The 24,515-nt window shown below is 38.8% G+C and overlaps 3 protein-coding genes and 1 pseudogene across 3 annotated transcripts; 3 read left to right on the top strand and 1 right to left on the bottom strand.

Moving 5' to 3' along the window:
* Positions 1–914: 914 nt before the first annotated feature.
* Positions 915–3,115, bottom strand: LOC142556721 (9-cis-epoxycarotenoid dioxygenase NCED2, chloroplastic-like). Its single transcript, XM_075668202.1, has one exon. The coding sequence runs from the start codon at positions 3,024–3,026 to the stop codon at positions 1,212–1,214; it is 1,815 nt and encodes a 604-aa protein (XP_075524317.1). The 5' UTR covers positions 3,027–3,115; the 3' UTR covers positions 915–1,211.
* Positions 3,116–8,650: 5,535 nt separating this feature from the next.
* Positions 8,651–9,288, top strand: LOC142555954 (outer envelope membrane protein 7-like). The gene has a single exon (XM_075667128.1). The coding sequence runs from the start codon at positions 8,773–8,775 to the stop codon at positions 9,007–9,009; it is 237 nt and encodes a 78-aa protein (XP_075523243.1). The 5' UTR covers positions 8,651–8,772; the 3' UTR covers positions 9,010–9,288.
* Positions 9,289–18,989: 9,701 nt separating this feature from the next.
* On the top strand, positions 18,990–21,375 carry LOC142556720 (glucan endo-1,3-beta-glucosidase 14-like; annotated as a pseudogene).
* Positions 21,376–22,032: 657 nt separating this feature from the next.
* On the top strand, positions 22,033–24,224 carry LOC142555953 (uncharacterized). The gene is given in 6 exon segments (XM_075667127.1): positions 22,033–22,293; positions 22,921–23,088; positions 23,487–23,714; positions 23,716–23,727; positions 23,807–23,866; positions 23,941–24,224. Coding segments are annotated over 6 exon segments (690 nt in total). The 5' UTR covers positions 22,033–22,176; the 3' UTR covers positions 24,046–24,224.
* The last annotated feature ends 291 nt before the right edge of the window (positions 24,225–24,515 follow it).

The raw sequence follows: 24,515 nt of genomic DNA, 5'->3' as shown, positions 1-24,515 counted from the left end.
TATATATATATATATATATATATATATATGCACGGACGTGCACAAGTACAACCAAACATTTTAGTTACTGGATCACAATGGAATTCGAGAGCGCACTTAAATATTCCAAGGAAAAAGATGCTCACAAATTAAAGCTTTTTTCTGTTGTTTTGACATTTAACACGTACGCTAAAAAGTGTGTATCTTTTCAAGAAACACACACACACACACACATATATATATATATTGTGTAATCAGTGACGATTGATCAATAAACTACGTACTTGATTACTTTTAATTCGTAATTACGGATATTTATAGAGTCAGACGTTTGCTTTATTAACAACTACTGTAAAATTTTCGCTTCACTTGCTGAGGATATATGACACAACTATTAAAAATAACTTTAACCAACTAAACATTCTTATTAAACCCGGAACACAGTCAGAAGCTACGTAAAATCTTGTCCAAATATTTTAACTTCAACAATTTTTCGTGGTAATACTGATATGAAATTAGAAAATAATGATTTAAAATATTTGAAAATAACGATGTGCTGCCAAAATTACATACATTCATAGGTCAAATCAGCACTTCATTATAAAAAAAATCGAATGGTATAAATATAAAATTGATAAAAAAATAAATATAAATCAATAGAATAAAATCATAAATACGATTAGATAGATAAACGAACCAAAAAATATACCTTTTTAAATATCCAAACGAAATTCTAAATTATCCATTCCCATATTTAATTATTGCATTCCAGACAACAAATTTATAAACGAGGAAATAACCTCGATCAACACTTTTTTTTAAAAAAATGACCTTCCTAGAGTGTATTTGAGGAGTTGACCGCCTTGCAAACTTAGTTGCAAATAGAGCTTTGACAAGAACACTTGAGGAAAAAAATATATACATGCATCGGGGAATCGAAGATAATCATGGAAAAAAAGAGACAGAAACCAGCTGAGCTCCATTATTACCTACAGCAAAAGCTACAAGCCTGGCAGCGGAAAAAGATTGTGTAAAACCAAAATTTATCCTAACAAAACAACTGTCAAAATCATAATCAAAGACTAGCAGAGAAATCCGGGGACGCTGCTCTAAATCTACCAATCCCTCTGGTAGTGCCGTCGACAGCACTTATATACATACGAACTGCTATGCGTATATATACACTAAATTCTTCCAGTACATCATACTACTGCAAGGTGTCGCAGCGTCATTTATGCTTGGTTTTCCAAGTCTTTTGAGCTCACGAAGGTCCCATGAAATCCGTACGGGACACGAGATGGAAGCTTGACGCAGGCTTCCAATTCTAACGTCATGGCATTTATGATCTGCAGCTCTGATTCCCACGCATTTTCGTCGTGTACGAATGTGAGAATATACCCATCATCTTCTCTTTCTGAATTTGTGTCATTTGGGACGAAAAACGGCTCGCCTCCGTATTTACAATCGCCGTAGATGGATTTTTCAACTTTTCCGGTGTAGTGGTCCACTTTTGCGAAGCCGGAGACCTTAGGCCAGGGCTCCGCAATAGCAAGATAAGCGTGCCTGGTTTTCCGACCGAGAAGGTTCCGGTTAACCATTCCGGCTTCTAGATTGATTTGCTCCAAGGAGTTGATGATTTCCCGCTTTTTGGACTCGCCGGTTTTCAGATTCAGTCGGATTTCAGATAAAATGCTTTTCAACTTTTCATCGCATTCATTAAAAATGGAGTCGGGTGGAGTCATGCATGACCCGATCACCACGATCTCATCCGTCTCCGGCTCCTCCCAAGCATTCCATAAGTGAAAACAAAAGGTTTCGGGACATTCGGCCCATATGATATCATCCGCATTTTTAGCATTTTTGGACAAAATTCCAAACCTGGAAATCTTATTCCTGTCGTATATCACAGGGGAGCCTCCTTTAATCATCTCTTGAAGCTTGAAAACCACTTGCTGATCAGGGATCACCACGAAATTCTCTGTTATGGCGAAATCGTGTATCATTGTTGGAACATCAAGTGGTATTTCGACATCGGGTGATTTGATGCCCCCATTGGAGAATTTGAAGAATTTAAGATAAGGCTTTTGAACAACATCGTAGCTCAAAGTAAATAGCTCCCCAGACACTGGATCAATCTTTGGATGCGCAATCATGTTACTTTTCAATTCCCCGGAGAAATCATACCTCGCAACTGTTTCGAGATCGCCTGATGGGGTGACTCGAACTTGATAGGGAAGATCATCTTCAGACATGGCTAGTAGCCTTTGATTGAAGTATACTAACCCGGCGTTTGCCACCCCTGTGCCTTGGCTGTGGTCCAGTACCCCGAATAAGCCTCGGGCGTAGAAGAGCATCAACCTGGCTATGCCCGAATGCCCATGGAGCTCGCCAATGGCTTTAGGAAAAACGGGCCTGCCCAATTTACGTTCCTGAGTCAGCCTTTGCGTCTCCGTGTACCGGCAAGCGTAGCTGACGGACTTGCCTCCATCGATGGTCACGGCGTGGATCATGCCGTCACCATCGAATAAGTGGTGGCCCGCTACTGGGTCGTGTAAAGGGTTGGCGCCGTTACGCAAGTAAACGCCGTTAATGCAGGAGGGAATTTTACCCGTCACCTGAAGGTTATTCTGCACCGGTTGCTCTGGGACCGGTGCGAAGTTTCCGGCAATCTGGACTTGTGGGTCAGCAGTCTTGGGGAGTGGGTGTTGTCGCTCGTGTGAAACCAATAGACCCTCCACCGCGTCCAAGGTTTGGGCTGCCACCTTTTTTAGTATGTTCCACTGAGGCGGCCGCGCCGGAGAATCAGATCTCTCGGGTGGCAAATCTGTTCCAAGTGTTGTGGATGATTGAAAGGGCAGCTTGGGTAAAGCGGCAATTGAAGGTGAATGCAAAACACAGTTGATGCTATTTCTTTTCGAATGCTTAGTCCTCATCGAGACAGAGTTTGATCGAAATCCCACCTCGACAAACGAGAACCAAGGGCAAGAAACATTGCATCCTGCCCAACAACTTGAATTTGTGTCTAATATAGGAGGAGATGAAGCCATATGTTTGATTTGTGTATGCGTTAACTATGTCAAGTGTTAAAAGGGACAAAAATTGGTATGGAAAAGAGAAGTTGAAATGGCTTTGTTATTAAGATGCGAGAGGGGAGTGAGGAAAGAAAGAGGGATGAAGAATTTAAATAGAGTATAGTATTATTTTCATATTTTTGGAATTAGCCAAACATGAAACTAGAAAATGCAATTAATGAAATGTCAATTGTCAACTATCTGCCTTACATTTGAACTCCGCACGTAAAATGGCTCGACGGCCCCCCTATGCCATACCATTTCTTTAATTGTATGGTGTTCCCTACACAACGTAACAATGACATAAGTTTCTAACTATAATTTCCACTAAAATTGACCACACTTTCATGCCATAACATACATTTACTATATGCAGAAACATATTTGTGCAAAATAAAACGTCGAGCGAGCAGATCAGTTCGTTTTTGTCATCTCTTCAAATATAAATATATATGCTTTGCGATGGTTTTTGTCCCTTGGAAATAAAGATCGTTACGCTAACTTCCCGACCGACCTGATAAATATCTTGTGTCGCTTTACAGAAAATGTCTAAGCTAAATATCTTGAGACACTTCACAGAAAGTGTTTGATTTAGTCCACTTCATGTAATTGTGGAGGTAATATACACCACATTCAATCATGTTTTCCGTGTCCTTGTGTGATATTTTTCATCCACACGCATATATTTGCGGTATACCATATGAGTAACTCTTTAACACTAAAGACACGTATAATTGAGTAAGTATCTCGTGAAACAGTATAATAAATTTAGTTCATATATATGTATTATCATTAATTAACCAAGTTATCAACCAGTGTACTTTCAAATTAAATCAATTCATCGTTCTAGATCACAAGTGACCTTTTTATCTGTAAAATGTAAAATAATTCAAAAGAAACGATATGCTAAATTGTGTACAATCTCGTTTTTAAATTTATTATGTAATAGCCATTATATGTACGATTTCTAATTTTATAAAATCTGTTAACTCTATTTTACATGAAAAAGGGAAATACCATATGGTTCAATCCACTTGATGAACTGACACTATCCCCGTCCAAGTAGACAAATATTTTGTCACGAGACAAATCATCACCTATTGGCTTAATCTCTAGAAATAAATTAAATCCACACATTAAAACAATAATTGGAGTGAGTCACATGCAGCCGGCATGCAAGTTAATCGAATATTTTTTTATTTACCGCGTTTTGGGCCATTAACTCGACAATTATTTCAATCATTATTCAAATCGAGCGCATAAAGCTAATTAGTTTAATATTAATTTCCAGTTTTTGTCCAAGTGAGGTATTAATTTCATGTTCTCGTACAACTAAAGATAAACGTAATTAATGAACAAAAAATGAATAAATAAATAAACATATTTATGCGTAGCATAGCAAATGTTGCATATTATTTTATTGAAAGATTTGGTCCATACAAAATGTCTGTGACAAAATAAATTAGTTGAATCATTAAAATGATCGCAGCACATGATAATTAGTTGCAGATAGCTAATATCTGCTGTGATCTACTACTAATTTCTCTTAAAACATGCTTACAGTGTGATCCCTAATCTTTATTAATCAACTAAATATTTTATTTTTTCTAATTTTTTTATAATTTATTTGACCATGAATCCTATAAATACTGACGTCCGGTAGCATGAGATGTGTTTTTGGGTATCGAGCCCATTCTTTTAATCTGTATCTTGAATTACCATATATTGCTTTGATCTAATCAGCCCATATTTTTCCAAAATTTGTGGGATATGATAGTTTAGATCACAATCTTCAGGTAGTGTTTGCAAGTACTCGAGAATGAGATATTTTCCACGTCAATTCCTCACACATGCACTTTGACACGCAAATAGATAGTGGGGAAATAATTATGGATTTAGGTTAAAAGATTAGTTCATATTATGACCAAAATTGATCTGTTTTAAATGCCCTGAAAATTCAAGAAAGCAATATGGATCATTTAAAGATGATTTAGGCTTCTCAACTAAAAAAAGTCACGAGTGTATATGGGGATGGATATTTACTTGATTTAGTTAGGCAATTAGGTATCTTAATTTTAATTAGAGTGCCGATGGATACAAGAATAATACTTCATATTAGGAATAAGTATTGATATTATCTTGGAGATTAAAAGTAATTCAGTTTTACTAAATTAAACAAAAAATTGAAAGTTTTTTTTAGGTTTCCTAATTCCAGGAATTCTAGATATATAATTAATGTACGTAGTTGTTTCAACCAATAAAGTATACAAATTTAGTCATGTTAATCTTTTTTTTTTCCTTTCTTTGCGTCGAGAAGAACTTTTTTACGATCAAGTACTGTTGTCCAGTCAAATGAGTGACCAACGAAATTAAGGTTCTAGTGTCCTAGTTCTTATCTTTGATTGGATCAGGCATTCCAACTAATTGAAACTTTCCATGAAGTTTAAATGAAAAATCTTCATAAATTAAAAGAAAAATTATGCTACTTTTGATGGCAGTTTAATTATACTGCGAGAGGTTTGGAGCTAGCAAAATAACATTGATCGAACATTGTTGTTCAAATTAATTCTCTCTCATGTGTATTTAAATACACTCAAATATTCTCGGGCAGGGTTTTTTTCCAACCAAACTAATATCTTCTCATTAAACTAAAAATGGACCGTGAATGTCTTCTTGCTTTCCTCGTACTTTCTTTTCAGGGCAAATGAGGTAGCTGGCACTGCTTTTCTTGTCCTTAGACATTATATTTGAGGATATGATATTAATTAATTTCCTGATATAGGGAAGTGATATGTTCCGTTCGTTGTTGGAATTAAAAAGAAAATATTTTTATGTATTATCTTTGACAGATATTCAGAGTTTTAAGTCGAAACCACATAAAATGCTGTATATATCACGTCATAATAGAACATAAATCTAGCTTGAAACACATGCATTGTATTTTCATTTTATTTTTAGCTAAAAAGTAACCAAAACTTTTATCTAATTAACTCCTTTAAACTCGCTTTTGGATTTCAGATTAATTCGTACGTGCAACTACAATTGTCAAAAGTGCAAGTTTATAGCAATTCAAAATCACAGGTTCCACCTTGCTGACTTCTCACTCCGCAGATTACTTTGTTTCATCATAGCTAGGGATTAAAGCCGTGCGTCAAGTTTGTTCAAATTATCCGGATACAAGCGAAAGCCAGCGTCAAAAATCAATTGTATGGATATTGAGATGCTGTGTATATATATATATAAAGTTGTTACTATTATTTCAATACAAGAAAAGAGTACGTACCATTGATCCGACGATATTCTCTAATGACCGCTTGGGGCTATTACCGCCACCAAATGACCCCACCTTTGCAAGTTGCATAGGAAAAAGATATTTGAGAAAGGAATAAAAAGTGGCCAAAACTTTTGGAGAGATAGAAAGGCATGCATTAAGATATTGTCAATCGGTTGGCGAAAGAAAAGGGTTTTTCACGAGTACCAAATGGTTAAAAGTTTGCATCTACTTTCGTTGGAGATGTCCCTTTTTCAGACAGAAAAACACACATGATAAAGAATTTGTAGGAGTAAAGGAGAGGCAACTTGGTACTGTTTTTTTCTTATATGGACAGAACTGAACACAAGTTGAGCCTGATAGAAGCAACTTTGTTGAGCTATGATAGAAGCAAGTTGGGGTATATGGGCATGCAGCTTAGCTAGCATACATGCTTTTGTAGTGGAAGTTGAAATCTCGCCCATAAGGGTTGTCTGGTCCCGAGAAAACCCCGCCGTAAACCCCGTTCGAGTGGGGAATTAAACCCAACGTACGTGGATTATATTAATCATTTTTTAAATATTCATAATATGAAGTAGATGTTATTAAATTTCCTTCAAATTAAATTAAATTCAGAGTTTTATAATTAAAATTGCTTCTTGTTCAATATGCACCTGCCTCGGTCCAGCACATAGGGGCCAGCCTGGGTTAGAGAGCCTGAATTTGTTTCACGATTTTTTTTTTAATTTGAAATAAGAAATAAATTAATCAAATTTTGGATTGGATTCAAGTATCAAAATATATTTTATCACAAGCTACCCTCCTCACATAAATTTCTTAATTGGCTGAGGTTCAATTATTGGGCTGCCTAGGGTATGACCATCTCGGTCCTTAAAAGAGCCCATCCGAACCTCACGCCCAATGCACCGCTATTGATTTTTTATTTTATTTTTTAGGTTAAGTTTTGCCATGAAAAATAATAAATTTTGATAAAAATATATATTATTTAAAATACCGTCATAACAAAACTCAGAGCCGTACCTACTGCGAGGCGAGAGAGGCCATCGCCTCAGGGCCTGACCAGCACAGGGGCCCAAAAAAAATCTCATGTTGTTGAGTTATGCACCTAAATAGTATGTGCATTTGACATTTAAAAAAAAATTGGACATTAACCCATTGAAAACATGATTAAATATGATGATTGTGTTCATTAATGATTTAATCAAATTATGTAGAGCCCAAACAATAAAACTACACGGCTCGTTAATTAAATTTTTAAAAATTTTGTATGCATAAAATGATAATGTTTATCCAATATATTTATTTTTTTATCTTGTGTCAATTCATGTGTTGAACTTTTATATTTTACTTGACGATTATTTGACCTCTTTTCTTAAATTTATGTAGTTGGACATATTTCAAAAAATAAAACACAAAAAATTATGATACTTACCTATTTTACATATCTTTATTTTTATTTTCTTGAATAAAATATTATATTTATTATTTAAAATAAATCATATAATTTTACAATATTGATTCATTATATTTACCATTTTGTATTTGGATAGTTTATATTGATAAATTTCAATTTTAGCAACATATCTTACAATTTTTGCCAATTTCAATCTTTTTCCAATATAATTATTCATATGACACTGCATTACGTTAGAGTCATGTTGATGTTGTGGCGCACGAAGAAAAAAATCGCAAAAAGATAAATATGTAACTCGTAATTTCTATTATTTGGTTATTTTTAATTTGCAAACTGAGCTTTACGGTTATTTATTACAACAAGATTTTTTTTTTAATATATCGCTTCAGGCCCTATGAACCACAGGTACGGCTCTGACAAAACTTTTTGTGTTTTCCATATAATGTCATACATTAGTCCACATGAAAATACATAGGTTTCACCTTCTTTTCATTAAATCTAAATTAAAGATACACAAAAACTATTATGAGACTATTTTATGAATCAATTTTGTGAGACATATCTTTAAACTAACGTGATCAATGAAAAAAGTATGTTTTTTATGTCAAAATATTATTATTATTTTTTTTTTGTAAATATGAAACGAATCAACTTATCTCAACTAGATAAAAGACCTACTAACTCAAAAATGATATGACCCTTTTTATTGATATTGGAAGTACCTTGTGTTTTAGCATCCCACCTGTATGAAATAGTTTTATTTAGAAAAAAGAAAAAGAAGGAAGAAGAGTTTTACCATCCTCCCAATTATTTATTTTTTAAAATTCAAATCCTTCCAGTTTCGATGAAGTTTCCATAACTTAAACAAATAATTAAAAAAAAAAACTGATTCCAAATCCAATCAAATAACATGCCGAGAGGAGACCAATTTGTGATAAAGAGTCGATTTTTGGGGCAATAAAGTAAAGAGTGGCGTCGCGGACAGATCTTTTCTTCTTCCCTGCTCGAACTAGTTGAGTTCACTGAGGAAACAGGGGATGGGGGCTGTGACGGTGGCGCTGATAGCCATTGCGGCCGTGGCTTTGGGATGGTTGACAATTGAGATAGCTTGCAAGCCTTGTCTAGAAAGTGGCCGCAACGCCATCGATCGTAATCTCAACCCCGACTACGATCCCGACGATGAAACCCTCGACGCACCTCTCAATCCAAATAACAATGAATCCGATGATTCCGCTGCCGCCCCCGCCTCTTCCACCATTCCCAAGGAAGTCTGATCTTGATGCACTTTGAATATACGCTGTTGGTTCTTCGGTAATTGTTCTTGTGTTTTCAAACTTTTGCCGTCTTTCTCGACTTTTTTCTGTTTTTCGTGGGCTGATTATACGTAAGATGGAGATCAGATCGCAACAAAAGGGATCTATCTGTTTGATTGTTTCGTTCTTATTTTTGTTGACTTCATAAGTTGTATTGCAGATATTTTTGGTATGCATTGTGCAATCCGAAATATGAACTTCTATAATGCAGATTATTATTACCTGTTTATTGGTTCAGAATCAGACTTCAGATTATATATTTACCGTAGATCCTGTCTAACGCTGGTTCAGAGTTTTCTTGCTGGTGTAAGTTATTTTCTTTAGGTTTATTGATAATGTTCAAGTGGTGATCTTGAAAGTTGAAACTGGTTTAAGAATCAGTTTATTTCTTCATGAGGTGTGCATTCATATCCTTTTTCCTTTTGTTATATCACCTTAGATGAAAATTGATTAGGCTAAGTGTAGTGCGAGATACGGATTGGATGGTGTGGATGTGAAAGAGTAGAGGCACCTCAATGAATTTGGGGTTCATATCTTTAAAAAGATTAGGCCTAAAATGTGTTTCATTTGATATATTATGTGGTCGAACTGAATTGTGGCTCCGGGGCATTTCAGCAGCATTGGAGCTGGCTGATTTTCTGGATTTTTAGTCCCATCTTAGTTGCCAACTATAATGTGACATATGAATAGGCAGTGCAGCCTCTTCTATTTCTCTAATATGCTTTAACCAGATATTCACGATCACATATGATTGCATCAATAAGTCTAAAACCTGGCCATGAAACTAGTACACAACTCCTACTTTCAAAGAATATAGCATTGTAGCAATGATATGGAGCTTATGAAACATAAGCTGTTGGAATAATGATATTAGATTATTATCATGAGAACCCTTGGTATTGCTCGCTCGCATCTTCACCATGGTGTGATTTTTTTCATGTAGTTTGAATCCTGAAAGGATTTTCTTCGAACATCTAATCCCCGTTGCTCGCAAGGTTCATCTACAAATCGGTCAAGAGGGGGAATATCTTTTCGTCAATCGGGATCCGTTAATTGTTCAAATTTAGTGATCTTAACTGAGAGCAACTGAGGATGTGAGCAATATCAACGCCCGGTTTTCATCTCTTCAATTAAAAAGAGACTTTAACCAGTGAAAGTAGGGTGTCAAAAATGAACCCAAGTCCACACGAAAAATATTGGGTTAGGGCTTTTGGGTTCGATTCAGATCGGGTTGAATTTGAAATCTGACCCGAAAAAATTGGGTTTGATCAGGTTGGATTGACCTGAATTGATGATCAAGTTACCCATCAACCCAAACCCACACAACCCACCTCACTCATTTATATTTTTTCAAGGTTTGACTCGTAGAAAAATGTGTAAAACGATATAGAAATGGAGTTTGAAAATTGAAAGTTACTTTGTGGTGCTTGAGTGTTTTTTTTATTGTATATTGATATCATATATGTTTATCGTGCAATATTTATTTTATGAAATATTTGAATTTTCTAAATAATTGTTTTTTTGGGATAATTAATAGTTTATATTATTAGACTATTAAATTTAAATATTTAAAATCATGGAACAAAAGTATCATATTTATTGCATAGTAAAAATCAGATCGTGTTGATTGGGTTGGTTCGGATTTGAGTTTATTTTTTGGGTGTGGATGGAAATTTTTCTGAAAATCTTTGATTCAACTCGATACGACCCATTCGAATTGACACCCTTGAATCCATGGTTACATAATGGATTGGACCACCATTTTAGACCGAGAGACGTTCTATTTTTATGGCCACAAATAATTAATTTTTATTTTTTGGGGAGTTTCGAAGGTTTTTCAAAAATCAAACACACCAGGCATAATATGCTGTAGTCTAGTTTAATTTTTAGGAATGAAATACTGAGTTTGATGTTTATCAAACAATAATCAATTCTTCTAATTATTTTAAAAATCGGGTTTGATTCCATGATGCATATTGCTTTATATTAATTAAATGCAAGTGTCATGCATACATCGTATCAAACAAGAAAAATCATGTCGTTGGGTTGATTTTATCAATATCTTTTCGGACAATTTTATCACCCATGGTTTATACAATATGATTAACATGATTTGAAATTTATTGTATCAGTTCAGAAGTTTATTCAACGTACACCAAAAAATAATATCAGAAGGTTTTCACGTAAAAAAAAAAAAGAAAATCGTGTTATTTTTGTACTTACAAAGGGAGAAAATGAAGAGACGGGAGAAGGTGGATTTGCTTTCTGGCAAAGGTCCCTTTAATTAATTTTACGAAGAAAGCCAACTTCCTCATCTTCTTCTTCTTTTTTAAATCCCTTAATTGGCTACCAATACAATCCATGCACACTCTAGCTTAGTCATTTCTACGTGCCAATCGATGTTTCTACTTTGAAAAGGATATTCTACTCGCACATGAATCAATTATATGCAACAAAGACTAAACTAATCTTACGTACCGAGGTTTGAAATTTTGTCACAAAAATATCAATTATACAAAAATGCCAACTGATACCCCTGGGATGAACCCATCAAGATCCGGCCCAAACTTCCGGCCCATATCTAAGGCCCGCAGGTGAATGGCCCATGACAAGCCCATGTATTCTCCTATAAATACCAGGTTTGAGCGTATAATTAGGGATTCAATATATTGTTTTCAGCAGCACCCTTAGCTGCTCCCCCCATACATCCTCAGTCACTGACTTGAGCGTCGGAGGGGCTACGCCAGGACACCCTCCTGGCCCCCTCCTAACGGTCTTCTTTGTGATTTCAGGCTCAAGGTAATTTCAAAACCTGCGTCTGGACTAGTGACCCTTGCTGGAATCGGACCCTGAATTTCCCGTGAGTATCACTTGGCGCCGTCTGTGGGAAAACTTGAGTTGAGACGTAGAGATGGTAGGCAGGAGAGGGAGTAGAAGAGCTACCTCAGCATCATCGCGTCCTCAGAGGGGACCAGAACAGTCTCATGCTGAGGCAAGGCAGGAACAACCCCATCAGGAGGCGAGAACAGAACAACCTCGTCAAGAGAACATGGTCGAGCAACCCTGTCCTAATGAAAATGTGGGGAACTTGACTTTGGAGCAGTTGGGCCAATTTATCACCCGGACAGTGGATGAGGCAATGAAGAGGAATAAAGAGTCTATGTTTGTAGAAGAGCAAGCCGCTCGCCAGGAGCAAGAGGAGAATGTGGAGGGCAGTCAGAGTAGGGGGGAGGAGACGCGACCCCTCCCAAGTGAAGAGAATCCGGAGATAGAGGAGATGTTGAAAGAAATACAAATGTTGAGGCAGCAGTTGGGGAGCAGAGCGCCGACACCCAAGAGAGGAAGTCCTTTTTCACTAACCATTTTAGAAGAAGGGCTTCCTCCAAATTTTCGACAGTCGAATGTGGGAGAGTACGATGGACATACTGACCCCGAGGAACACTTGGGGAGGTTTGAGAATGCGTCTCTGTTGCACCAATATTCGGATGGAGTCAGGTGCAGGGTGTTTCTGGGCACGTTGGTGAGGTCAGCCCAGCAGTGGTTTAACACTTTGCAACCCAGCTCTATACGTTCTTTTCAGGACTTCTCAGTTGCCTTCTTGCACCGATTTTCTAGCAGCAAGAGGCACCAGAAAAATTATTTGAGCCTGTTCGTGATGAAACAGCAAGAGAATGAAACTTTGCGATAATTTGTCCAGCGTTTCAACAGTGCAGCGCTGGAAATACCAGCGGCTACCCCTGACATCATGATAAGTGCCTTCACACAAGGACTGAGGGGAGGGGAGTTTTTCAAGTCGCTGGTCAAGAAGCCTCCGTTGAGCTATGATGATCTGTTGGCTCGAGCTGAGAAATATGTAAACTTGGAAGATGCCCAACGGTACAGAAGGATGGAGAAATGGCCCGGAGGAAGTAGAGTTGAGGGAGCGGAGAAAGGAGGAAGGAAGAGGGGTGCGGGGGAAAGAGAGGAAGACAGAACTAGTAGTAGAAGACAATTCTCATCCCATGTTCCCCTGGATAGGAGTCGGGACGAGGTGATGGAAGTGAGGGAGCCCACGGGGAGGTGGGAGAAGTCGCGAAGGGTTGGGTGCAGTGCTAGATTGCCTTCACGGGATAGACGAGAAGGATCCTCATTCAGGAGTCGACAAAGGTCTCGCTCGCCCCCTAGGCGTGGTCAAGGCCCTCCATGGATAAATCAGAGGATCGGGGAGCAGAGAGGGGAAGGTCGATGTCAAGATGTCTCTCAGGAGCTCGTCGAACCGAGGAGGGGAATGAATGAGGATAACCACCCTACGAGAGGAATGATTCATATGATCTCGGGGGGTGCTACTGATGGAGACTCTGGGCGAGCTCGGAAGGCACATGGGAGAAGGTTGGAGAACTTTGAGATATCTAGGGGTGCAGACTTACCACAAGACCCCGTCATCAGCTTTGGGCTGGAAGACCTCTGAGGCGTTGTGACTCCACATAACGATGCCTTGGTGGTAACGACCACCATTGCCAATTATGATGTGGCGAGAATATTTATTGATAATGGAAGCTCTGTGAACGTCTTGTTCAAGAGCACGTTGGATCAAATGAAGATGGGAGGATTTGAGTTTGAGCCGATATCCACCCCGCTGTATTGGTTTGCAGAACGCGTCATCTTGCCTTTGGGTCAGATTGTTCTTCCCCTATCCTTGGGGACTGATTTTCGGCGGGTAACAAAGATGATAGCCTTCACTGTAGTAGATACCCCGTCAGCGTATAATGGAATTCTAGGACGACCAGCCCTGAAGGATTTTAGAGCAGTAGCTTCCAGTTATCATCAAAAGCTTAAGTTTCCTGTGGGAAAAGGAGTTGGAGTCCTATGCGGGGACCAAAAAGTCGCACGTCTTTGTTATGAAAGAATCGTGAAGGAAGAAGAAAAGAGAGGTCGCGAGCATTCGCATGGAAGCTTGAGCTCAGTCTTGCAGTTGTAGAGTCATTCGAAGAAGCTTCTAAGTGGATAACTTTGTTCTGTGAAGGTATAAGAGGAGCATAAAAGTTGGAGAAAGCGCAGGGCAAGGCTTCAAAGAGACCCTGAAATGCTTACCACCTCAGAAAATATTACTCTTGAATTTATTGTTGATGTATTTCATCTTTGCATTTTCCCATGTAATCAGTTGAAATTCAATAAAACCAAGTTCTTATATTAAGTTCATGGATGTTGTTGTATTGTGAGGATGAAATAAATTTTATTTTCCTGCTAAGGCATCGCCTAGCAGAGGAGCAGAGTTGGGGTGGAAGAAAGATTTTATTTTTCTGCTAAGGCATCGCCTAGCAGAGGAGCAGAGTTGGGGTGGAAGAGAGAGGAGCAGAGTTGGGGTGGAAGAGAGATTTTATTTTCCTGCTAAGTCATCGCCTAGCAGAGGAGCGGAGTTGGGGTGGAAGAGAACTTTTATTTTCCTACTAAGGCATCGCCTAGTAGAGGAGCAGCGTGTAGAAGAAAAATTTTATTTTCCTACTAAGGCATCGCCTAGTAGAGGAGCAGCGTGTAGAAGAAAATTTTTATTTTCCTGCTAAGATATCACCTAGAAGAGGAGTTAGAGGGTGGGGGCGTTGAATTTTCATTCTCCTGCTAAGGTATCACCTAGCAGAGGAGTTAGAGGGTGGAGGCGTTGAATTTTTATTTTCCTGCTAAGGTATCACCTAGCAGAGGAGTTAGAGGGTGGGGGCGTTGAATTTTCATTCTCCTGCTAAGGTATCACCTAGTAGAGGAGTTAGAGGGTGGAGGAGTTAGAGGGTGGAGACGTGGAATCTTTATTTTCCTGCTAAGACTCGGCTTAGCAGAGGAGTTAGGGGATGAAGGTGTTGAATTTTTATTTTCCTGCTAAAGCCCGGCCTAGCAGAGGAGTTAGAGGGTGGGGGTGGTGAATTTTATTTTCCTACTAAGGCCCGACCTAGCAGAGGAGTTAGAGTGTGGCGGTGTTGAATTTTTATTTTCCTGCTAAGGCCCGACCTAGCAGAGGAGTTAGAGGGTGGAGGTGTTGAATTTTTATTTTCCTGCTAAGGCTCGGCCTAGCAGAGGAGTTAGAGTGTGGAGGTGATGAATTTTTATTTTCCTGCTAAGGCCCGGCCTAGCAGAGGAGTTAGAAGGTGTGGGTGGTGAATTTTTATTTTCCTGCTAAGGCCCGACCTAGCAGAGGAGTTAGAGTGTGTGGGCGTTAAATTTTTATTTTCCTGCTAAGGCCCGACCTAGCAGAGGAGTTAGAGTGTGTGGGTGTTGAATTTTTATTTTCCTGCTAAGGTCCGACCTAGCAGAGGAGTTAGAGGGTGGAGGTGGTGAATTTTATTTTCCTGCTAAGGCTCGACCTAGCAGAGGAGTTAGAGGGTGGAGGTGGTGAATTTTATTTTCCTGCTAAGGCCCGAGCTAGCAGAGGAGTTAGAGTGTGGAGGTGTTGAATTTTTATTTTCCTGCTAAGGCCCGAGCTAGCAGAGGAGTTAGAGTGTGGAGGTGTTGAATTTTTTATTTTCCTGCTAAGGCCCGGCCTAGCAGAGGAGTTAGAGGGTGGGGGTGGTGATTTTTATTTTCCTGTTAAGGCCCGACCTAGCAGAGGAGTCAGAGTGTGGGGGTGGTGAATTTTATTTTCCTGCTAAGGCCCGACCTAGCAGAGGAGTTAGAGGGTGGAGGTGTTGAATTTTTATTTTCCTGCTAAGGCCCGACCTAGCAGAGGAGTTAGAGTGTGGAGGTGATGAATTTTTATTTTGCTGCTAAGGCCCGACCTAGCAGAGGAGTTAGAGTGTGTGGGTGTTGAATTTTTATTTTCCTGCTAAGGCCCGGCCTAACAGAGGAGTTAGAGGGTGGAGGTGTTGAGTTTTTATTTTTCTGCTAAGGCCCGGCTTAGCAGAGTAGTTAGAAGGTGGGGGTGGTGAATTTTTATTTTCCTGCTAAGGCATCGCCTAGCAGAGGAGCAGAGTTTGGGAGGAGAAAAATGTTATTTTTCTGCTATGGCGTCGCCTAGCAGAGGAGCAGAGTGGAGGAGGAGAATTAAATTTTCCTGCTAAGGCATCGCCTAGCAGAGGAGCAGAGTTTGGGAGAAATTAAATTTTATTTTTCCTACTAAGACATCCCCTAGTAGAGGAGCAGAGTTTGGGAGGAGAAAAATTTATTTTGTTTGTCGATAACGAAAGATGTTTGCCGCAGTGAAAATTACTGGGCGTGGCGCCGGGCGAGCATGGCGCTTGTGTGGGCGAGGTGATGGGCGAGCTTGCGGCGTGGACGTCGGGCGAGCATGGCGCTTGTGTGGGCGAACTTGCGGCATGAACGTCGGACGAGCGGGCGAGGGGGCGAGGGTGATCCACGTTGGGCTGAACGCTGGGCGGGGCGAGCGTGACGGGCGCTCAGGCGAGAAGCGGCATGGCGAGGCTGGGCGGTGGCTTGCGCGGGAAGATGGCGAGGCGAGGAGAAGGCAGGGCGAGCGCTCGGGCGAGCGTGGCATACGCCGAGGGGCGAGCACTCGGGCGAGGGGCGAGCGTGGCACGGCGTGGGCAATCATGCGGCGAGGGGCGAGCTTGGCAGGTGTATGGGCAGGCGAGGGCGAGCGTGTGGGCGTGCTGTCAGGCGAGCTGATGGGTTGGGCGAGCTGGCTGGGCGGTGATGGGCGAGCGTGACAGGCGAGCTGAGGGGCTGGGCGAGCTGGCAGGGCTGGTGAGGGGCAAGCTTGGCAGGTGTATGGGCAGGCGAGGGCGAGCGTGTGGGCGACTGGTGAGGGGCGAGCTCGGCAGGTGTATAGGCAGGCGAGGGCGAAGCAGGCGAGAGTAAGGGCTGGGCGTAGACTCGACGAGGGTAGTGTGGTGTGGCTAGGCGAGGGCGGCGCTTGGCGAGGCTAGGCTGGAGAATTGTACGCTGGCGGCGAGCGTCGACAGGGCGAGTGGCGCGCAGCTGGGGCGTTGTGCGCGGCAGGGGCGAGCGGCGAGCGTGGGGAGGGGGCGACGCTACAGGATTGCGACTTTATTTGTTTCCAAATTTTTGGAGACTGACAGATGGCGAGAAGGACACACAACTCACATGTTGTAAACCTAGAACAACGCAATTAATCGAACTTTGAACCTACGATTCAGTTCGACTCGGGAGGGGGAGACTGGTGATACCCCTGGGATGAACCCATCAAGATCCGGCCCAAACTTCCGGCCCATATCTAAGGCCCGCAGGTGAATGGCCCATGACAAGCCCATGTATTCTCCTATAAATACCAGGTTTGAGCGTATAATTAGGGATTCAATATATTGTTTTCAGCAGCACCCTTAGCTGCTCCCCCCATACATCCTCAGTCACTGACTTGAGCGTCGGAGGGGCTACGCCAGGACACCCTCCTGGCCCCCTCCTAACGGTCTTCTTTGTGATTTCAGGCTCAAGGTAATTTCAAAACCTGCGTCTGGACTAGTGACCCTTGCTGGAATCTGACCCTGAATTTCCCGTGAGTATCACCAACGATATTTGAACGAGAAAAAAGTGGAAAAAATTATATCTAAAAATTTGAAAGTATTTTTGCTGGACATCGTGTGGTCATGGCTCTCAATTAAGTCCTTTATATATGTGGCATCACACGTGCATCAGATTCCACAAAATAAGGGGAAAAAAGGCTTTCGAAATGGGACTTGCCAGAAGTAAGAACCCCTTGAATTTGCTTTACAAGTAGTACTCAAGATTCATCATGCATGCATGTGTACAAATAAATTTACGGCATGCATGAATCCTTTTTGCAGCCCTAAATTTAACTATAGATTTAATTAATTTAAGCTAGCATGATTTATTATTAACAATCAAAACTTTATTGAATTAGTTTATTCATATCTTTCATTACCTATGGCAAAAAGGAAATTGCAGACAAGGAATCTAAAGATAAAGACACCAATATACTAAAGTAACATGGTCATTCTCTACTAGCTCTTTATTAATTTCTTATCCACTTACCAAATTCCTTCCACTTTTCTTTCGTTTTGCTTTGAAACCTCCACCAATAGCATTGTCTAATTTTTGCTCAAGAGGAATCTCATGACTTAAATGGTATAAATCTTCGCCCCATTCATCAATTGATTAATACTCGGGCTTTTAATTTGGCTTATGGCATGTATTTATTATATATTAACATTAGTTTGAATTAATGAGCTTGTGAGACAATTATGATTCATATTATAATATTTCGCTTTTGACATAATCAACATATAGTTTGATAAAAATATATATATCATATATTCACTTAACGATTGTCTGAGTTGGTGAAATAAGTGAGCGTTTGATCAATGATCATGAGTTGATTCTCTCTCCCAACACCTTCTTTGACTAGTGTGGTCATATAGTTTTAATTAGAGTTATTCGAATTAATTTTTATGAGAAATAGATCTTTTGCAACCAAGCATTTTTTATAAATAAAAAATAAAAATCGGCAGTTACTTTAAGCCATATTGTTATTGGTCCCTAAATTAAATCATTGACTAAATTAGTGAATTATTATTTTGCCACATGTTAACCATTCATAAATATTTGTTAAAAAAATATGTACCAGCTGCATTTTAATTAAAGAGAGTATTAATGTGACTCAATCACTTAAAATGAAAAAAAAAATTTCTAACAATATTTGCAAATTAAAAGTATATGCATGCATATTAATCTGATGAAAAACAATATTGATATGAATCAAACAAATGTATACTAAAAGATACTAATTATATATACATATTAATATATAAATTTAATTTGCCACTGATTTGGGCTTTAATTATAAACAAAACATATAAAAAGAATTAAAAAAGAAAAGTAATGAGATTCAAAGACCTCTTTGCTTTTGTGTGAAGAAAGAGTTGGTATAACTTATAAGACCACCAATAGCCTCTTGAAAAAGACATGAATAAAAAGAACCTATCAAAATTATAAGTAGAAGATATATATGAGAAGAGCAAAACGATCACTAAATCAGCCAAAAGGCAAAGCACCAACTGAAACCCTCTCTCCTTAATAAACTAAAACCCAAACAAGTAAAGAAAAGAATTCACGCTAACACTATAAATCACTCTTTTCTACGTCCATTTCATTTCCCTTTCTCCCTTTTCTCGCTAATTTAGTGCTTAGAATTAATTTCTAGCTCTAATGGGAAAATTAGTCCCGAGCAAGAATCTTGTGTTGATACATATTCTTGTTGCATTAATCTTTCTAAATTTATCAGGTACGCATGTTCTTGTAAATAATTTCCTCTCCCCCCAATGCTATAAGCTTGATCATTAGATTAAATGCATGTTATGATATGTGTGTTTTATCGTTTAAGGATTAGTATCAGATTAATTAATGTATGAAATCATATGCAAAAAAGTTGTGATTATCATTGTGGATTGATTGAGGTTTGCATTAATTACAGGTTTAAGGTTTATTAGCGATGTAGAATCATTGGGCATCAACTATGGGCAAGTGGCCGACAATTTGCTACCACCGGATAAAGTTCTTGATCTTCTCCGATCACTTAAACTTTCAAAAGTCCGAATCTACGACACGAACCCTCAAATCTTGACATCATTTGCGAACTCGACTGTCCAACTCATCGTGACAGTGGAAAACGAGATTCTACCAACATTAACCGACCCAAACCAAGCCGTTCAATGGGTTTACACTCACATCGAACCATATTTTCCTTCCACAAGGATCACTGGAATCTCCGTCGGCAACGAGGTTTTCACCGGCGGTGACACCACGCTGATAACCTACCTCGTCCCCGCCATGGTTAACATCCACGCCGCTTTGGTTCGGCTGGGACTTGATCAATTCATTAAAGTCTCCTCGCCAAATTCTTTAGCAGTTCTTCAAGAATCATACCCGCCTTCAGCGGGCAGTTTTCAGGCGGAGCTCAACGGCCGTAATGCCCCAGATTCTGAGGTTTCTTGAAACAACCAAGTCCCCATTTTGGATCAACGCGTACCCGTATTTCGCATTCAAAGACGAACCGGATAATATTCCTTTGAACTACGTACTTATGAACCCGAATCCAGGAATGCTCGACCCGTACACAAATCTCCATTACGACAACATGTTATACGCTCAAGTTGACGCAGTCATTTTCGCCATGGCGAGATTAGGTTTCGGAGGGATAGAAGTTCGGGTTTCAGAAACGGGCTGGCCTTCTAAAGGAGATTCCAATGAAATCGGCGCCACCATTGAAAACGCAGCGACTTATAATAGAAATTTGTTCAGACGGCAGCTGGAAAATGAAGGGACTCCACTCAGACCTAACATGAGACTTGAGATTTATTTGTTTGCTCTATTTAATGAAGACATGAAGCCCGGCCCGACGACAGAGAGGAATTATGGTTTGTTCCATCCCGATGGTACGATGGCTTATAATATCGGGCTCTCTGCTTTGTCTAGTCATTCTTCACCTTCCACGGCTTCTATTTCCTTAACTTCAAATGCAACACAGGTAAAGACTTAAGTTTTTAATTTATTTATTCAATCCTCATGTATTTGTATTTTGTAATAATCAATAATATATACAAGCTAATTATACCAAAACAGTAAAAAAATTCAAATTAATGTAAAGAAATGAATCGTAACATAAATTTCTGTTCCTCTACTTTATTTTCATTTAGAAATAATTTTTTTAATTATGGATCCTCTGTACTTGTTTTTTTGTTCGTTTTGTTTCTCGTGGTACTGTCTCTTAATTACCATTGAACTTGAACAGGTTAAACAGAAGGGATATGAGAGTTTGCTGCATTCAGTACTCATATATTTGCTGGCCTTCAAATTTTTCAAGGGAAGACAATTATAGTAAAATATCTTTTAAAGGAAGGGTTTTCTCTAGTATTCTAAACTAAATTATATATATATAATATATATTTGATATATATACACACATACACACATATATAGCATGTTCACATATTCTTAAAAATAATTTAAAAGACACAAATCGTTGATCCAAATACATATCCTGAGGGGTACTGCCGGAGTGGAGTTACGATCGATTTCGTATAGTTTATCATGTGTTTGGATTTGGATGAATATATATGTGTTTGTATGTATATTAAATTCAGTGTTATTGAATCGAAAATCAGAGAACGATTCAAGGCGTTGCCAAGAATTGGTTCATTCCATGATCCAGAAAGTAGGAAATCATTTTACTTGAAAGCATTCAGGCCGGCCATCCATGAAATATAGCGATTGGTTTATATTTGTTTTGTGGGGGATCATCCGCCATTGATTTCTCCAGATTTATCGATCGTATAGTCGATTGCTTTAGCTATCCACGACTCGGAAAAGTTAGCCACGAATACGGGATTCTATGTCCATATACTTGTAAATAAATTATCTTATTGCAGATTACATATTGTATAATTTGTCTTCCCCTTTATTGTACAAAAGATATATGCAGTGGAAGAATTGTTTGGACTTTGCTTTTTCACGTTCAGACTGGACTCGGAAAAAAATTATGTGCATACCAATGCATATTTTAATATGAGAGATTTCGTCGGCAGTAATACGTGGTTTAAATATTGATAAAAAATTGTGTGAGACGGTCTCACGGGTCATATTTTGTGAGATTGATATCTTATTTGAGTCATCCAGTGAAAAATATTATTTTTTATGCTAAGAGTATTATTTTTTATTGTGAATATTGGTAGGGTTCACCCGTCTCACCGATAAAAATTCGTGAGACCGTCTCAAAAAAAACCTAGTCGAAAGTTGTTTTGTGATTCTATTAACAAATATTAATTTATTGACAACTTCGTGATTTTATTTTTTAGAATGGGTTCACTATATATCCAATAAACAATGTAAATATTTGATCAACAAAAAACCAAAATATTTTACATCATTGAATATGAATTATGATGTGCCATCGAAATCGTTGATATGACGACATGCACATCTCTAGCCCCTTAATTGGGCCCAAAGGAGTTGATCATGGGCCTAGGTCCATGTCACCAGTAGCCCGATTAAATCGGGAATTAATTTAACGAAATCTAGAATCTTCTTTGGAAACTAAAATCTGGCTTTCTCCAGAAGACCAGAACAATGTGCAGAAACCCTACAAATTGAGTAGTGACAGCAGCGTAAACAGCTGTTTCTGTACCGGGAAATTCAGTAATTCGAACATAGTTTGTTTTCAGGACAGTTATTGAAATGGCGGGCAGTGAAGATTTGATTCTGGACTTGGAGGAACTGAAACAGCTTCAAAGCATTGCGAAGAGGCCCCGCGTCGTCTCTATCATTTCATCTGAGATTCGTGATTTGGAAAAGGTTTTTGGGTTTTCCTTCTCTATTCTTTTATTTTGAGTTTTTCTTTACTTGCTTGGATCTCCTTCTTTTCTGCTTAGATTTGACTGGTGAAATGGCGGCTCACCTTTTTGTATCTCGTTGCTGATTATATCTTATCGTTTCCTCGGTTTAATTTTATCATTTTGCATTTGCATAATACTCTCCTCTCAATGTTGAATATAATTCCGGATCATTTACTTCTTTATTTGAGAACTTTCCCGCACCTTCACTTGGAAGATGTGCCGTGAGTGGCTTTTGGGAATTTAACAGGCTTGCAAGTAAACCTGATGATTGTATGTTTTTCTGAACGTCTTGTATAAACTTGTTTTCGTGGTACACTTGAAATCCAAATGAGTAATACAATTTTTGGTTAAATATTTGGAGATTTGAGTATCAATAGTTGATTTGTTGTGTATCTCCATCTTAATTCAGCTCCTTGTGTATTAAGGATTATACGAACTTATTACTTTTCATTCATAATTAAGCTCTATGTGTATTTGGGATATAGTAATTCTTGCAGTTTTTAAAATATGGGAGAAAGGAGTGTGTTATCATTCATAACAATGTGTTTGACCACTTTATGCCAATTGCTTGTGCCTTTGTGTCCAGTTATCTACTGAAGCTGCTGCAAAACCATCTTCTCAAACACCAGCTCCAGTTTCAGCTGTACACATGCCAACTCCAGTAACAAATGTAACAAAGACTGCATCAAACCCGACATTGAATTATGCTACTCTCAGTTCCTTTAGCTGGGAACAGGAAAGTGATCAGTTGAAGGTTAGAATTCATGTTTGTGGTGGACTTTTGTTTTGTTGATGTAGAAATGCATATCTTCGTCTTTTGACATAGGGTAAGTACACGACTTTGTCTATATTTGTATCTCTTGAGTGAAAGGTAACACTATTACTCCTGGCCTGGCCATATGTGATTTTCCAGTACTAGCTGTTGAAATTTGCAGTTTACCTATTTATATAAAAGTAATTATTTTTTCGAGATGAAGTCATTTTCGTGACATTATTTTGTGCATAAACTTACCTGTATTGGTAAAATTATTGCATCGTGATTATTGCTACTTCTTTTAGTGCCCTCTCTGGCTGAGATTCTTTATTTCTTTTATATTTATTGCTTTTATATATTAACTGTCGCTAATGACAATTTTTGTTCTTCTTTCCTAGATTTATATCTCATTGGAGGGGGTTGACAAGGAGAAGACCGAAACAGACTTCAAACCAATGTCCTTTGATGTGAAATTTCATGATGTCCAAGGGAAGAACTATCGGTGTGCTGTACCTAAGCTGAACAAGGAGATTATTCCTGAAAAATGCAAATTGATTGTGAAGCCTAAAAGGGTGGTTATCACTTTAACTAAAGCTTCCAAGGGTAACTGGTTGGATTTGCACTTCAAAGGAAGATAAGGTAATTCTTCTCGACACTCAAAATGAATTTTCTTTATTTTAAAACTTTATACTAAGTTGTTCTCGTTACAATTGTACAGCTGAAGCCGAATTTGGACAAAGGCAGCGACCCAATGGCTGGTATAATGGACTTGATGAAGGTATGTTCGTCTAACCTTGAATTTAACTTGCACGTGTGCATTTGCAATTCAAATGATTTATTATCCATTTGCAGAATATGTATGAGGATGGTGATGAGGAGATGAAGCGAACAATAGCTAAGGCATGGACTGATGCAAGATCCGGAAAGGCTGCTGACCCTCTAAATAATTATCGCTGAAAACTTCCAGAGAGCCCTGTTTCAATAGCGGGTGTGGTTGAATTGTGGTGTTTTACTGGACCATTTGTTTCTAGATTCCATGTGTTATGTGATTTGTCCTGCATTTTTCAAGTCAATATGCAATGTTATTACTTCCCACCTGTAACTCAGTTCTTATGTAAGGCTGTTCTTTTTACTCACTTCGTTGCTGTTGGAAATGAATTTTGCCTTTAAAGTTTAAACAAGAGGAGCAGAAGTTCTCAGGTTTTTTAGGGCCAACTATTTTTATCTGCATGTGTAGTAGGTTTCAGATTGGTAACTACGTCTGCCAACAAGAAATATATATGGTATATATGGGGGCAGACAACGTTGTAGCAGCGATGTTAGAAGTTTATCATTAGTTGAGTCAGCAGTTTAAGAAACTACATTTGGCTCTCCTCGTTCCTCTTTTAACCGATCCATGTGTGTGTATTATTGTGTATTATACACAC

Source organism: Primulina tabacum, chromosome 9 (assembly GCF_025594145.1).
Source record: "Primulina tabacum isolate GXHZ01 chromosome 9, ASM2559414v2, whole genome shotgun sequence".
NCBI classification, from domain to species: domain Eukaryota; kingdom Viridiplantae; phylum Streptophyta; class Magnoliopsida; order Lamiales; family Gesneriaceae; genus Primulina; species Primulina tabacum.
Note: the sequence above shows the minus strand (reverse complement) of the source record. Positions and strands in the feature narration are given on the sequence as shown.

Bases quoted from the DNA above. Each gene is read 5' to 3' on its own strand.
- LOC142555954 (XM_075667128.1), top strand. From the start codon at position 8,773: ATGGGGGCTGTGACGGTGGCGCTGATAGCCATTGCGGCCGTGGCTTTG.
- LOC142556721 (XM_075668202.1), bottom strand. From the start codon at position 3,026: ATGGCTTCATCTCCTCCTATATTAGACACAAATTCAAGTTGTTGGGCA.